Source organism: Epinephelus lanceolatus, chromosome 1 (assembly GCF_041903045.1).
Source record: "Epinephelus lanceolatus isolate andai-2023 chromosome 1, ASM4190304v1, whole genome shotgun sequence".
Classification (NCBI taxonomy): domain Eukaryota; kingdom Metazoa; phylum Chordata; class Actinopteri; order Perciformes; family Serranidae; genus Epinephelus; species Epinephelus lanceolatus.
In genome coordinates this window covers 5,874,738-5,888,310 of record NC_135734.1, presented here as the reverse complement: position 1 = coordinate 5,888,310, position 13,573 = coordinate 5,874,738, and the positions used below count along the sequence as shown (strand labels likewise).

Below are 13,573 nucleotides of genomic sequence, written 5' to 3'. Positions count from 1 at the left end.
GGTTTCATTCTGCTGTATTTGCTGTGTTTCGGTTTACTTATACAACTTATTGTTCAAAAGCTATACTTCTTGTCATTCAATGGTGTGGACCATTTCAAGTTACAACCACCACAGCAGGTTCAATAAACACTTCTGTCAGACAAACAACAAACAAACAGGTATAACTCGCCTATTATGCATTATTTTAATCCACAGATTGCTAATATTCCAACAAAAACATTCCTCATACACTCCCAAAGGTCCAGACAACCTAAATCCAGCAAGAAAAAAATTGTCCAAAAACATTATTACATCAAAAGATATCCACGGATTGCTGTTGCATCTTTCAAACCTTCTCAACATGCTGTCCATAATAACTTCAGTTTGCATATAAATATTGCCAATAGCTCGGTATCAATAAGTTGGTGGCTTAACGCTAAGCTTTTGATTGACACCTCACTTGAGTCAGTAGGCGTTTCCATACTGACAATCTAGGCTTCAATGTTGAAAGGAAGGGCCTGCCTCCCTTCCTTAGGTTACAGAGCCAATCAATAGCCAGTGATTGGCCCAGTGGCTTCTGTGTCTTGTAGTCAATGACACCCCTCACCTCCACAGGAGGTTTGAATTCCTTGGCACCATAGACTGTTATAAATGTACTGAAATGATAAATAAATGGCTCTTATGTTGTCTTAAAAAACAGTCTTACTTATTAGATGATGTTTTCTAGATGTGTTTTATACACAGTAAGCTCCTAAAGAGATAATTCTGTCTTTGCTGACTTGTTTTTCATTCATAATCACACCTTCAGGACGTTGTTTTACCCCAACTTTTTTGAAAGCGCCTGGACAAACCTTAGAAAAACATGTGTAAAATGTTTATTTTCTGTGATATTGTTATCTACTTTGAATTCTGACTATGTGAGTTTTCATGCTATGGCCCCATTGTGTTTTCCAGCTAATATCTCCAATTCTAGTCATCTACAGCATCTTTTTTCAAGAAAATATTCAGTCGAAAAAGAAAAAAAAAAAGCTTTTATTTCAGTGTTTTGAGTTCACTTTGGGTATGCCTTGGATAGGAGTTTTAGGTGAATTTAGGTGAATTTCACAGGAATGGCAAGTCAGAAGTCAAAATTTGTGGCACTGACCTGAAACAGTATCAAAACTGGACACAAAATCAAGGCTAAAATCAAATTATCTTTGTGTGCATGATGCAATAAATCAGCATGAAACAACTTTTAAGTTAGGCAGAATCGACTAGATACAGGATAATGAATAGAGTAATACATGTGTCATGTACAACACAGTGATACTCCCTCTGTAATCACACTGGATGACTCTGCACACCATGCTGCCTTTGAGAAATGGCAATGACCAGGGTTTAAACTAGACCATCCAATATCTACTCAGCCTGTGTGCTACAAAAAGATTCTTTCAGTTAGTAACTTCTGATGACCTGTCAGATTAAGAGCACTTTAATTCACCTTCTTCAATACCTGAGGAATCTGTTGTTGGGGAAATAAAGTTGTCCGTCTGAGCATTTTCTGGCATCTTTGGAGCACGGTCGACTTTCCAGAGAACTTGTCTGTACTGCACTATTTTGCACTGACCCAGCAAACCACCGATGGGACCTATCTTTTATAGATCACTGAGCTTACAGCTGAGCTCATGCCAGCATTTAAAATAGTCACAAACATCACATGATTTGCTCGCCAGTGAAGGGAAAGACAAGACAGGAAAAACAGCATTCATGAATGATTCCTGAATTTTGAATTATCTGAGCGTGAAGAGAAGCTCTCTGGAACAATGTATCCTATAACTCAGTCAATAAGATCATGTTTCCCTATGCTGCATTAACAAAAAAAAAGAAGAGAAAAAGCATGTGTTGTTTTGCTTCCTTGTAATCTATGGAGTACTTGAGCATATGTCTAATGCAGAAAGTGGGTTTTTTTCCCAGAGTGAGAGGAATGTTGTTAAAAATCATGAACAAATGTGACAACATTTCTCATAATGTTTGTGTTTTCAGACGAGGAGTGTAAGACTAATACACTGTAAGTGTGTTCTCAGTTTCACACCTCTGAGCTACTGCTGATACTCCATGTGTCGATGGGAAACACCAGCAGGCCTGTGAATGCTGGGAACACGGAGCGGAAAAGGAAGGTGTCGGGAAATGACACAGGGGAATAATAAAGAGGAGGAAACCTATCTGAAATCTTCCCACATATTATGTCAGCTTCCTCCGGAAAAAGTAAAATGTGACCTTTGTGGCTGCAGGAGAGAAAACTCAAAGCTGTGCTAACAGGCATTAGCTAACTGCCACAGAGACTTTGGTAACTCCAGCGATCATTTCATTGTGGCATTATTGTTATCTGCATCCTCTGACACAAACATGCAATTTGCTACAGTTATGGCTTCAGAACATTGATTTAATCAAATAAAATTATGATTAAATAACTTTTGTCAGTTTATCAATAGGTTCTATTATTTCATGGTAAATTCAACAATGGATCCTACCATGCTATTGCCTAAAGAGATCAAATGTTGTATATTTTGCTTTGTTGCCCTACTATTTAATTCAGAGTATTAAAGACTACATATAGTTAGCATTTTTGGGGATTGTTGTTTGCAATTAGTGCTGCCTAGATTATTATGGTATGGATTCAAATGTGTGCCTGTGGAGTGGCCGAATGGGGTGGTGGTCACCATTTTCAGAAAAGGGGACAGGAGGGTGTGCTCCAGTTACTGGGGTATCACATTGCTCAGCCTCCCTAGGAAATTACTCCAGGGTGCTGGAAAGGAGGCTCTGACCGACTATCATACCTCGGTTTCAGGAGGAGCAATGCGGCTTTTGTCCTGGCTGTGGAACAGTGGACCAGCTCTTTACCCTTGCAGGGCTGCTGGAGGGATCATAGGATCTAGCTCATCAAGTCTACATGTGCTTTGTGGACTTGGAGAAAGCTTACGACCGTGTCTCTCAGGGAGTCTTGTGGGATGTACTGTGGGATTACAGGGTACTGAGGTCCTTGATACGAGCCATCGGTCCACTGTATGACTAAAGTGAGAGCTGCATCCACATACTCTGCGTAAAATCAAACACTCTCTCAGTGGGTGTTGGCCTCTGCCAGGGTTGTCCCTTGATATGATCCTGTTTGTGATATTCATGGACAGGACCTTAAGGTGCAGGCGGGGGATGAGGGGTTTGTTTTGGGGACCTCAGAATTGTGTCTGTGCTTTTTGCAAACAATGTTGTTCTGTTGGCTTCATCATGCTGTGACCTCCAGCATTCACCGGGGTGGTTTATAGCCAAGCATAAAGCGGTCCGGATGAGAGTCAGCACCTCCAAATCTGAGGCCATGGTTCTCTGCCGGAAAACGGTGGATTGCCCTGTCTGGGCTGGGAGAGAGTTACTGCCTCAAGTTAGGGAGTTCAAGTATCCCGGGATCTTGTTAATGAGCGAGGGTAAAATGGAGCATGAGCCAGATAGGCAGTTTGGTGCGCCATCTGCAGTGACGTGGGCACTGCACCAGACCGTCATGGTGAAGAGGGAGCTCAGTCAGAGGGCAAATTTCTGGTCCATCTACGTCCCAACCCTCAGCTATGGTCATGAGCTCTGGGTAGTGACCAAAACAGTGAGATCACAGATACAAGTGGCTGAAATGAGTTTTCCTCTGTGGGGTGGCTGGGCTCAGCCTTAGAGAGGGTGAGGAGCATGGACATCCGGAGTGAGCTTGGAGTAGAGCCACTGCTCCTTTGTGTTGAAAGGAGTCAGTTAAGGTGGTTTGGGCATCTGATTAGGATACCCTCCTGGGTGCCTCCCATTAGGGTGTTCTTGGAACGTCCCACTGATAGGAGGCCCTGGGTAGACCCAGAACACGTTGGAGGAATTATAAATCTCATCTGGCCTGGGAACGCCTTGGCGTCCCCCAGGAGGAGCTGCAAAGCATTGCTGGAGAGAGTAATGTCTGGGGTGCTTTGCTTGGTCTGCTGCCCCTGTGACCTGGCCTCAGATAAGCAGATGAACATGGATTCAAATGTAGCAGATTTGTCAGCTAAACATTCATTCTGTGAACTTAACTCCAGCAGTGTATAACCAGAGCAGGTTTCAAGATAAGAAATGCTGTTACGCCAAAGTCCTACCCTACCTATGTTACGTAACTTAAAAATGGTAGCATCAGTATGTCATCAATACCGATATCAGAATCGGCACTATGAATAAATAATACATACATTGAAAAGTATGCTGTTCCATGTCTCCATCTGCTGGTGGGCCATCATGATAAGACTGCATGTACAATATGATGTCAATTCCACTACAGAAGAGACTTGATAATCACTAAAATTAGGTGGGAAAAAAGTGAATATATCGATAATAGTATCAGTTATCGGCCAAATTAGTTGTTACATATCGGCATATCGGATATCTGCAGAAGTCCAATATCATGTATCCCTGAGGTAAAGATTCTTTACCTAAAAATTTTTTCTAGCCTAAAGCCCAGTGTACACTGTGCGATTTTGGGCTGTCCCACACGAAAGATGACCAACATGAAAGAAGCTTAGTGATATCTTTGGTCATGGCTCTTAAACAGTGGTCCTACGTCACACAGTGAGAGAGATTCAAGAATGGCCGTTATCATGGTCTTGTGATCAAAGACAGCCTGGGATAAATTTCTGACACTGTCAGAATTTCTGACAGTGTCAGAAACTTGGCATGGCCATCTCACTGTGTGACTGCTGTTCTGACCTATGTCTACCAGCCAACCAATAGAAATGCAGCATAACATGACACACTGGCACTAAACCCAAACAAACAGACAGATAGCAGCTTGCCATGAGGCAAATTGTGCCAAAGGAGGAAAACTTGTGGAGCTCTGGCAGCAGAAGCCTCACCAGTATAATGTGTCCTCCAGCGCTTACCATGATCACATAAAGAAGAACAAAGCATTGAAGGAAATAGCGGTGGGGTTGCAGCTGCCAGGTGAGCAACCAAGTAACTAGCAAACACACACAGACACATCGCAGTATATAGTGCCCACAAAACTTTAGGTTTACACTGCTTCATAGTTAGAGAAGTAATAACCTGTGCAGCATCCTTGCACACTCTGTATGGGAAGCTATTGCATCGTATGTTGTAGCCTGCGATTCAGTAGGCACTGTCATTGTACAGTCTGCATGAATAAAACTTGATGACATACCCACGTGTGGAACATGTGCCACAAGTCCTGCGCTTTGTGTACCCATCATCTACCCAACTCCCTTCAAGTGTTGTGCAGTATGAGTCTAAAACATAGTCCTTCCTGGACTCAACATCACCGTAAAACAAATAAGCAATTATCTTTCATTCAAAAATATTTGAGAAAATCTGGGAGGCTTTGTATTTACAGCATGATGGCAGATTGCTTTACAACACAAGCTGAAAATATTTTTATATTAAAGTGAATATGCAAATGTACACCAACACCGCCACTGAGATTATAATCAGCTAAGATGTTCACTTGTTTACTCATTAAGACAAAAGAAAAGAAGACAATTAAGGGAGGACAAGTAAAATTATCCAAGTGAAAGGAGTTTATGGTAAATATGGTCTTAAAAGCTTGAGGACCACAAAAAAGAGCTGTAACCACTCTAACTAAAGCTTCTGCTTTTTAATCTGACATGAAGCTCCAACTCCCTTTACATTTTAACAGTATTCGATATGCATTGCCTCTTCATGGCCTTGGCTCCTTCAAGAGGAGATGCTGAGTCTGTTTTTACTGACCACCACGGAGCCTGCTGGGAAACGCCCCAGACAGGAAGCTCTCCTACATAATGAAGCCTAATGGCCCAAGACACACCTGATGACAAGACATGCTGCAGTACACAGGACCTCTGGACCTCAGTTCATTACAGCGAGTAAGTGGTAGACAACAGGCACAGGCACTGAGAAGCACAGGGAGAGGACAGAGATAACCTGGGAACATCCTGATTGATTCTTAATAAGAGTTTAGCATTTTGTTTTGTGATTAATAATGTTTAATAGAAAGAACATCACACACACACACACACACACACACACACACACACAAAACCTACTGTTCACTGGCCTTAGTTTTTGCTGTTTATTTTTTATAAGGAGTGATAGGCACTATGGTTGAGCAAAAACTGAATTCACAAGTGTGCACTTACTATGAGTCCCTCTTAATATCAGGCCCATATAAATGGGTTTCTGAGCAACACCATCAGTGAGATGTGTAACAAAGGATGCTCCATAACAAAAGGTAACGCATCACAAGTAATAGGGATAGGTCTCGAACAAAGAGAATTCTCTCCAGATTTTTCCGTCTGAAAAATGTCATTTTAGTGTCAGGATGTTGAGATACGTGCCTTGTGAAAAATTGGTCCGTTATTTACTTCATTGACCTTGGGTGGAATGAATCAGTCATAATCTGTGCACACATTCACTTCTCCCATTTTCACGCTCACTTCTCCCACTTCCCTCGTGGGGAAACCCATGTCACACAGATCCAGGAAATGACTCTAAAGTGAGCCGTCTCAGTTTATCAATTGTTTCTATAATCTATAGAAGGCCTATTCAATTAGGGGCCCACAGGCCACATGCAGCACAGAATCAACCTCTGAGTGGCCTGGGCAGGGATTGGTACTGAGACTCGGTATTAAACGGCCAGAGGCAAATTTAATCAAGACCGTAATAATAGTGAGCTCGAACATTATTGGCTTTTATCGTTACCTTTTAAAGTTTTGGTTTCATGTATCATCAGCCTGCAGCCTCTCTCCTGCTCTCTGCATTTCGGGTCCACCTCCTCCTTACAGCACACACACACACACACACACACACACACACACACACTCAGACACACAAACACAACAGAGTGAAGTCAGACAACAGTAGAGGGGCCGCTGTGCATATGAAGGGAATGTAACTTCAAGATTACTCTAGTTGATGACAACTACGTTTGTTGCTGTAAGTAAGTGCAATAAAACCTCTGCCAGTAAAAAGCTATTATGATTGCGGTTTCCACAAGCACATCACGCTAGCAGGGCTAACTAAAATGAAAACTGTCTGTATGTAGTCTAACATTTTATCTTAAGATAAGATAAGATAAGATAAATCTTTATTGTCATTGTACAGTCATACTTGTGTACCACAGCACAACGAAATTGGGATACTGTCCACTTTGGTGCAAAAGAAGGCATATAAAAAACAAGATAAAATTAAATATATGAAGAGTAGAAAAATATATACAAAATATACAGTTAAGTGTGATAGTCTTAAAATCTTAAACTGTACCTGAGGCAGCGGCCTGCAGACAGTGAGTCTCCTCAGTAGAGGAGGGACAGAGAGCAGGATGAATGACTGATACTGATGTTAGTGTTCTTCATGCTGAGATTACGCTACTTTCTTCACTCAGTATTGTGATGTCAGAAGGAATATTTATTTTATTGACATGTTAGATTTGTTTCCAGTGAGATATTATTGAGTTTATATCGTGACTTTGTTGTTGTAAACATGACTGTTGCTGTCACAGACTGTATAACACTATATCCTGTGTATCTTAGTGTGTTATTAGTTACTGTTAATGCCACTTACCATGCCTCTGTGCATGGATAGCTCTTTTTTATTCTGTTTCTGCATTATGTTGAAGAGGGTCATATATACCTCACCCATTTTTCCCATCTTTCTTCAAAAATATAAACTTGATTTCTAATTCTCATTGTTATTTTTTCCATTCTGTGTATCTCATTTACAAGATCCTTCCATTTGGAGTTACTTAAATTATCAGCTTTTAACCAAATTCTTGTAATTTGTTTGATTAATGCTACTCTTATTATTCAAAACAAAAGAACATCATTATTCCCAATGTTTTCTGGCAGTTTTCCAAGTAATAGGACTAATAGATTTTTGTTAAAAGAGATGCCAAAAGGTTGGGTGAGGTATATAACAAACAATATCTCTAATGATTTGTAAAATATTTTTTTATTATTTTATGATACCTGTAATGAATTCCTCATTGTCTTTGTTTTTGAATATAGGCATATGCATTTGTAAGTAAGTACTCAGTCTACATGTGTTAGTTGTTATGGTACCTAGTGCATGTATTGATGAAAATGTATCCTCTGACTGAAACCTTATGCAATTAATTGAACTATTTTTATTTACTTGTTTATTTGTTTGTCCGATTATTCTGTTTTATGTTTTGTTGTGTTTGTTTTGCTTTGTTTTTTGTTTTGTTTTGTTTTTTCCTATTTTGTTTGATAGTTGTTGTTGTTTTTTATTATGCTATAAAATCTTCAAAAAATGCAAATAAAAAAAAGAAGAGGGTCATATATATGTGTGTGTGTGTGTGTGTGTGTGTGTGTGGACATTTTCTGGTTTTAAAATCCAGCCCTGTCATTTGTTCCTACCCTCTAATATGACCCACTAAGTAAGCGCCCCTACCATTTAGGTTAGGTTTATAAAAAGAATCATAATTGGTCATTGGCCTGTTACAGTACATTCTTCAAGTATCGCTACGTACTGAACCGCTGTTGGGCAAGTTCTTGTCAAAATGTAATTCATTACATATTACTTGTTAACTTCATTTTAAAGCGTAAGGCCTGTTACAGTACATTCTTCAAGTATCGCTACGTACTGAACCGCTGTTGGGCAAGTTCTTGTCAAAATGTAATTCATTACATATTACTTGTTAACTTCATTTTAAAGCGATAAGTTACTTTACAAGATTACTTTCTGTTTACAGTAATGTGTTACTGATTACACTTTCACGTTACTTTCACCAAAATGACCTCAGAAGTATGAGCATGAATGGAAAAACATCCAACATACTGTGGCTACTGTGGCTCAGCAGGATGTCCACCAATCAGACGATCAGCGGTTTGATCCTCGGCTCCTCCAGTCTGCATGTCTAAGTATCAGGTGGCACCTTGTATGGTAGCCTCAGCCACCAGTGTATGAATGTGTGTGTGAATGTAGTGTAAAAAACTTTGAGTGGGCGGATAACTAGAAAGGCGCTATACAAATGCAGGTCCATACTAATGTGCAGTTGACAGGAAAGGCTATTAACATGCCAAGGTACAGTGAGGCGTGAGTGCTGATCTCTGGTACCCTTCTATAACATAGCCTATAATGACATTACAAGACACAAAAACCTTTCAGGACATTTGTTCCTGGTGGAGGTGGTGTGGTGTGGATGAATGACAAAATTAAGACAATAAGATTATTTCTGGTAGTAACGCATTGTACGACATTGTAAATGTAATAATAACCTGACATCTTACTGGTAATTCCTTACTTTACAGCTAAAATGTAATATATTATTTTATTACACGGCTCTATTAAATGCTGTATTCTGATTGGTCAGTAGCGGCATTCTGCGGTCTGATATTACTGTGTAATGACCGCTGCTAGTAGCAACGGTCATTACACACAGTTGCTATGTAGCCCAGCGTTGCTAGGGATGCTGCCCCCCTTCAGGGGAATGAAACCCCTCCACTGCGCGTCGGGGTTCTATTCCCCTGTCGGGAGGTATTTTCCCAGTATTCACCGGCTCATTATACATTATCCCTTACGTCACACGTTACAAAAACAAGGCATTATCCTCCCACACTGTACTCAACGTAGTGTGACAATGTGATGTGACAGCATGATGGGGCAACATGACAGAACAACATGACGTGACGATATGACTTAATGGCATAATGTGATGTGACGACATGACATGATGACATAATGTGACATGATGAAATAACGTGACAACTTGATGTGATGAGGTGGCGTGACACCGTGACGTCATGACATAACACGATGACGTGACATGACCTGACAACATAACGTGATGTGACGTAATGCTAACTGCTAATGTGACTTTTAACCTTTTCTGCTAATTTTAGGTGGTGAGAGGGGGCTTCTGTGCTTCAACCTGTGTTGCTGGTTAATGTTTTAAGACACTTAAGATCTATCACTGCCTGTGAAACTAAGTTTGTGTAAAGTCTGGGTTAGCATTATTCAATGTATTCTCATACAACGGTTGGTATGGTATCCTACGAAAAAAGCATGCACAAAAGTTTGTATGATATTTTAAGAATTTGCCCCCATGAATGATGTTATGTCCTTAAGGTACAGTTACATAATTAAGGTAAAATTACAGAGGTTAGGTTTAGGCAATAAAAGTAGCTGTGGTTAGGTTTAGGAAGTGAGGACATACCTTAAAATGACTGAAAGTCCACACGGATCTGAACACACGACTCTGGGATAAAGTCCTGTGTGACAGTTTGTTTTTTTGTGACCCATCCAACCAACCTGCCTCCTTTCAAGTGCTCGGGACTGCTTCCCTATTTACTGCCATCAGTGCATTGGTCATGTGATTGCAGCCTTTCAAAATACATGGGATATGTACAAATTTGGGTGCATTGCTTTTTGTAGGAAAACACCTGAACAATTTGTGAGAACAGCCTGCATTATCGGCTTCTGTTTCTCACTGGGATTCCATATGTCATGTAATCTACACTCACATCCTGCTTTTTCTGAAACAGCAAACCCGTCTACTGGACAACTATCCTTTATTTTTGAGTTCCTTTTTTAAAATAACTTTCACCGTTCCTCTCTTCCACCTCTTAATTTCTTTATCTGTCTATGTGTCTCTTTGCAATGATTTTCTCGCCTCTGTCTCTGAGGACACAGAGAGCCAGAGAGGGCAGGGAAAAGTCAATGATCTCTAAAGGTCCCGGGCTCACACAGTCCATGTTCCTGCTGCTTTGTGGGAGGGAATAATCTAGCCATCAATACCTCCTCCCAGATAATGTCAGCCCTTCCAGACCAATGCACAATTAACCTTCCTCCCACCCCCTCCCTGCACACACACACAACTGTGTAACTACCCTGTCAGTGAGAACAGTAGAGTGATGATTTGTGGATGAATCTTGCTGAGTACAAAGAGAAAACTCAACAAAAAGCAACATCAAACCTCATGTTCAGCATGGCGAAAACCACCTGCCATGAACACTCTGCCCCCTTTTAAACACATTTAAAACCAATTTCATCTGCATCATGTTGAGTTAATTAGCGGTTTGTGTGATTAGGAATCCACCAGGGGATTCTTTGATGTTGACTGGGCTGGCGACTCTTGTAGGCTCCACCTGAACTGATACAATCTGTTCCAACACTCAGTGATGGGAGAACACCAGCCTGGGTATGAACACATATACACAGCTTACTGCTACTACATGAATCTGTCACAACTGAGTGTACACATGTAGCATTTTTATGCCTATAGAGAGGAAGATGAAAGGTCCAAAGCAAACTAAAGGTTAAAGAAAAATATTATCGACAAAACTAAAATTCCTCATCACTTTGGTTTCATTTAAAAACCTCACTCGGTTCTGCTGTACCTAACACTGATAAAAACTGAGTCTTGCTTTATTCCAATGTCCCTCTCTGATCTGCTCACTTGTGTCTATCTGACAGCTTATTGCACCTCCTAATACAATTACATATGCAATACAGCCTTTACATGGAGTTTGTTCCAGTGTTGCACGGATGAATGAATACGCTGAGTGGGGATACATTACTGGAATACATGTGCAGATCATGCATAATGCAGGCTAATCTCGTAGGCAGATATGGCAACCAAAGTAGAAGCTGTGATCTTTGATGCAATGCTACTGAAGGCATTTCATTATCATAATGCCATACAATTACACCCTGACACATTATTTTAACCAGCTGGAGAAAAAAAAACAGGCAGTGTCACAATGATGGGGGTTTTGGAGAGGACCCAGCCAACAAGCTTTCCAAACCTCTCAAAGAGATGTCTGAAGGCACAGTGAAATAGTAACAAATGACTGAGATACTATGTTTTTCAGTTCGGTGAAAACATGCAGGTCACTCTCAAGGGAGGATCCTGAATGCCTCACATGACTTTCTGACATCAGTGGGGACGTTTCACTCATTTTGCGCTACTGTTAAGGAATCAGTCCCCTGTGCGCTGTTCGTGCGCAGAATGAGCGACGCGCTCCCGCTGCTCTCATCCTGTGGAGGATCTGGGCGAAGGTGGCACTTCTGACAACGAGATAAGGTGTAGCCTAAGGCAAAAGAGATGACGTGGGGATACTGATGCTTCGTTCTTTAAAGTCTCCCGCACACCAAAAAGTGTTGGGAGTACCCCCCTGTTCACCCACCCTGCCCACCCCCCCAAAACACGTCAAAGTGTCTTCTGTCCTTACCGCATAGCAGCTGCATCCAGGCGCACGTCTTATAGACCGTGGCGGTGTTGCAGAAGAAGAAGAGGGCGAAGCAGCCGATACAGCCAAGGATGAGCACCATGGACATCAATACGAAGAAGGAGGCCGCCTTGAAGGCTCCCGACGGGATGGAGCTGAAGTCGGAGAAGCTGCCCTGGCACAAGAGCTCCCGGTTGGAGTTCCCGTTGCCCACGCAGTAGTGGAACAAGCCGAAGTAGCCGGCTTGGGGAGTGTTGACGCTGTCGCCGATCCAGTAGGGCTGGATGAAGACCACCACGTTGATGATGGCCAAGCAGATGGTGAATATGGCCCACAGGACCCCGATGGCCCTGGAGTTGCGCATGTAATTGTCATGGTAGATTTTGGAGGCTTCTTGCGAAGGCAGCATTTTTCTCTCCCACCCCCCCAACTAACCCCCCCGCACAGCAGCGTCAACCTGGTGTTCCCTCTTCTCTTGATCTCCCTTTATCCTCCCTTATCCCTAGGTAGAAAAGGTGGAGTGAAATTATATTAAAAAAAGAAGAAAAAAATTATAAAGAAAACAAACAAATGTCCAAATGTCCAGTGACTGGTCCCCTTCCTCCCCTGAACCTCAGTAAACCAGCAGATATTTTTTGGAGAAGTCTCACATCCAAATGCCCCCCACCCCCCTCCTCCCTCCTTCCTCCGCTCAGATCAGTCAATCAATTCTGTGGCGGTGCGTGATTCAGCTGACGGGAAAGCCTCCCCTCTCCTTCGCTCCTCTCAGCGCGTAAAGACACAGCAGAACCGACAGCCGAGCTCACGGAGCCAAAAACAACGGCCAGTGACGGACGGGCTGAGCAGCATTGTCTTCTTTCAGCACATCACCTCCGCCTATAACGGTGTGCGCTCTGCTGTGCATTCAGACCCAAAATGTATCAAAGAAAATGCGAGATGCACCCGTCGAGTTTCCCCGAGATGATGGTGATGATGATGAATCCACGGCAAATGATCCAAAAGAAACAACCGGAGACAGTGATGCAGTCTTTGACATGCTTCACTCAGCAATCAAACTTGACAAAAAAGGAAAAAAGTGACACGACCGTAGTTCGAGTATGCATGAAAAATGTATAAAAATATAAATTAGTCCTCCAGCACTGCACACACCGACAACCCCATGACTGTGGTTTTGGATGCTGTGACTCTCACTCACTCTCTGGGTGTCTCTCTCTCTCCCTCCGTGCGCGCAGCCGAAGAACGTCGACGACTTGTGGATGACGGCGCGCACACATTTTTGATATTGCAGAAATTTGACCCCCCCCCCCCCCCCCCACACACACACACACACACACAACTTAGATATCCTCTCCCCGTCTACACACACACATAATTTAACGTTTTTT

The 13,573-nt window shown here is 42.1% G+C and overlaps 1 protein-coding gene across 3 annotated transcripts in view; it reads right to left on the bottom strand.

The window, feature by feature from the left end:
• lhfpl4a (LHFPL tetraspan subfamily member 4a) overlaps positions 1 to 12,655 on the bottom strand; it is an 87,764-nt gene extending 75,109 nt beyond the window's left edge. For all 3 annotated transcript variants that reach the window (XM_078169795.1, XM_033625892.2, XM_033625893.2), the window contains exon 1: positions 12,192 to 12,655. In XM_078169795.1, the coding sequence (XP_078025921.1) occupies positions 12,192 to 12,597 (406 nt within the window). In that variant the 5' untranslated portion in view covers positions 12,598 to 12,655. The remainder of the gene's footprint in view (positions 1 to 12,191) is intronic.
• Between the last annotated feature and the right edge of the window lie 918 nt (positions 12,656 to 13,573).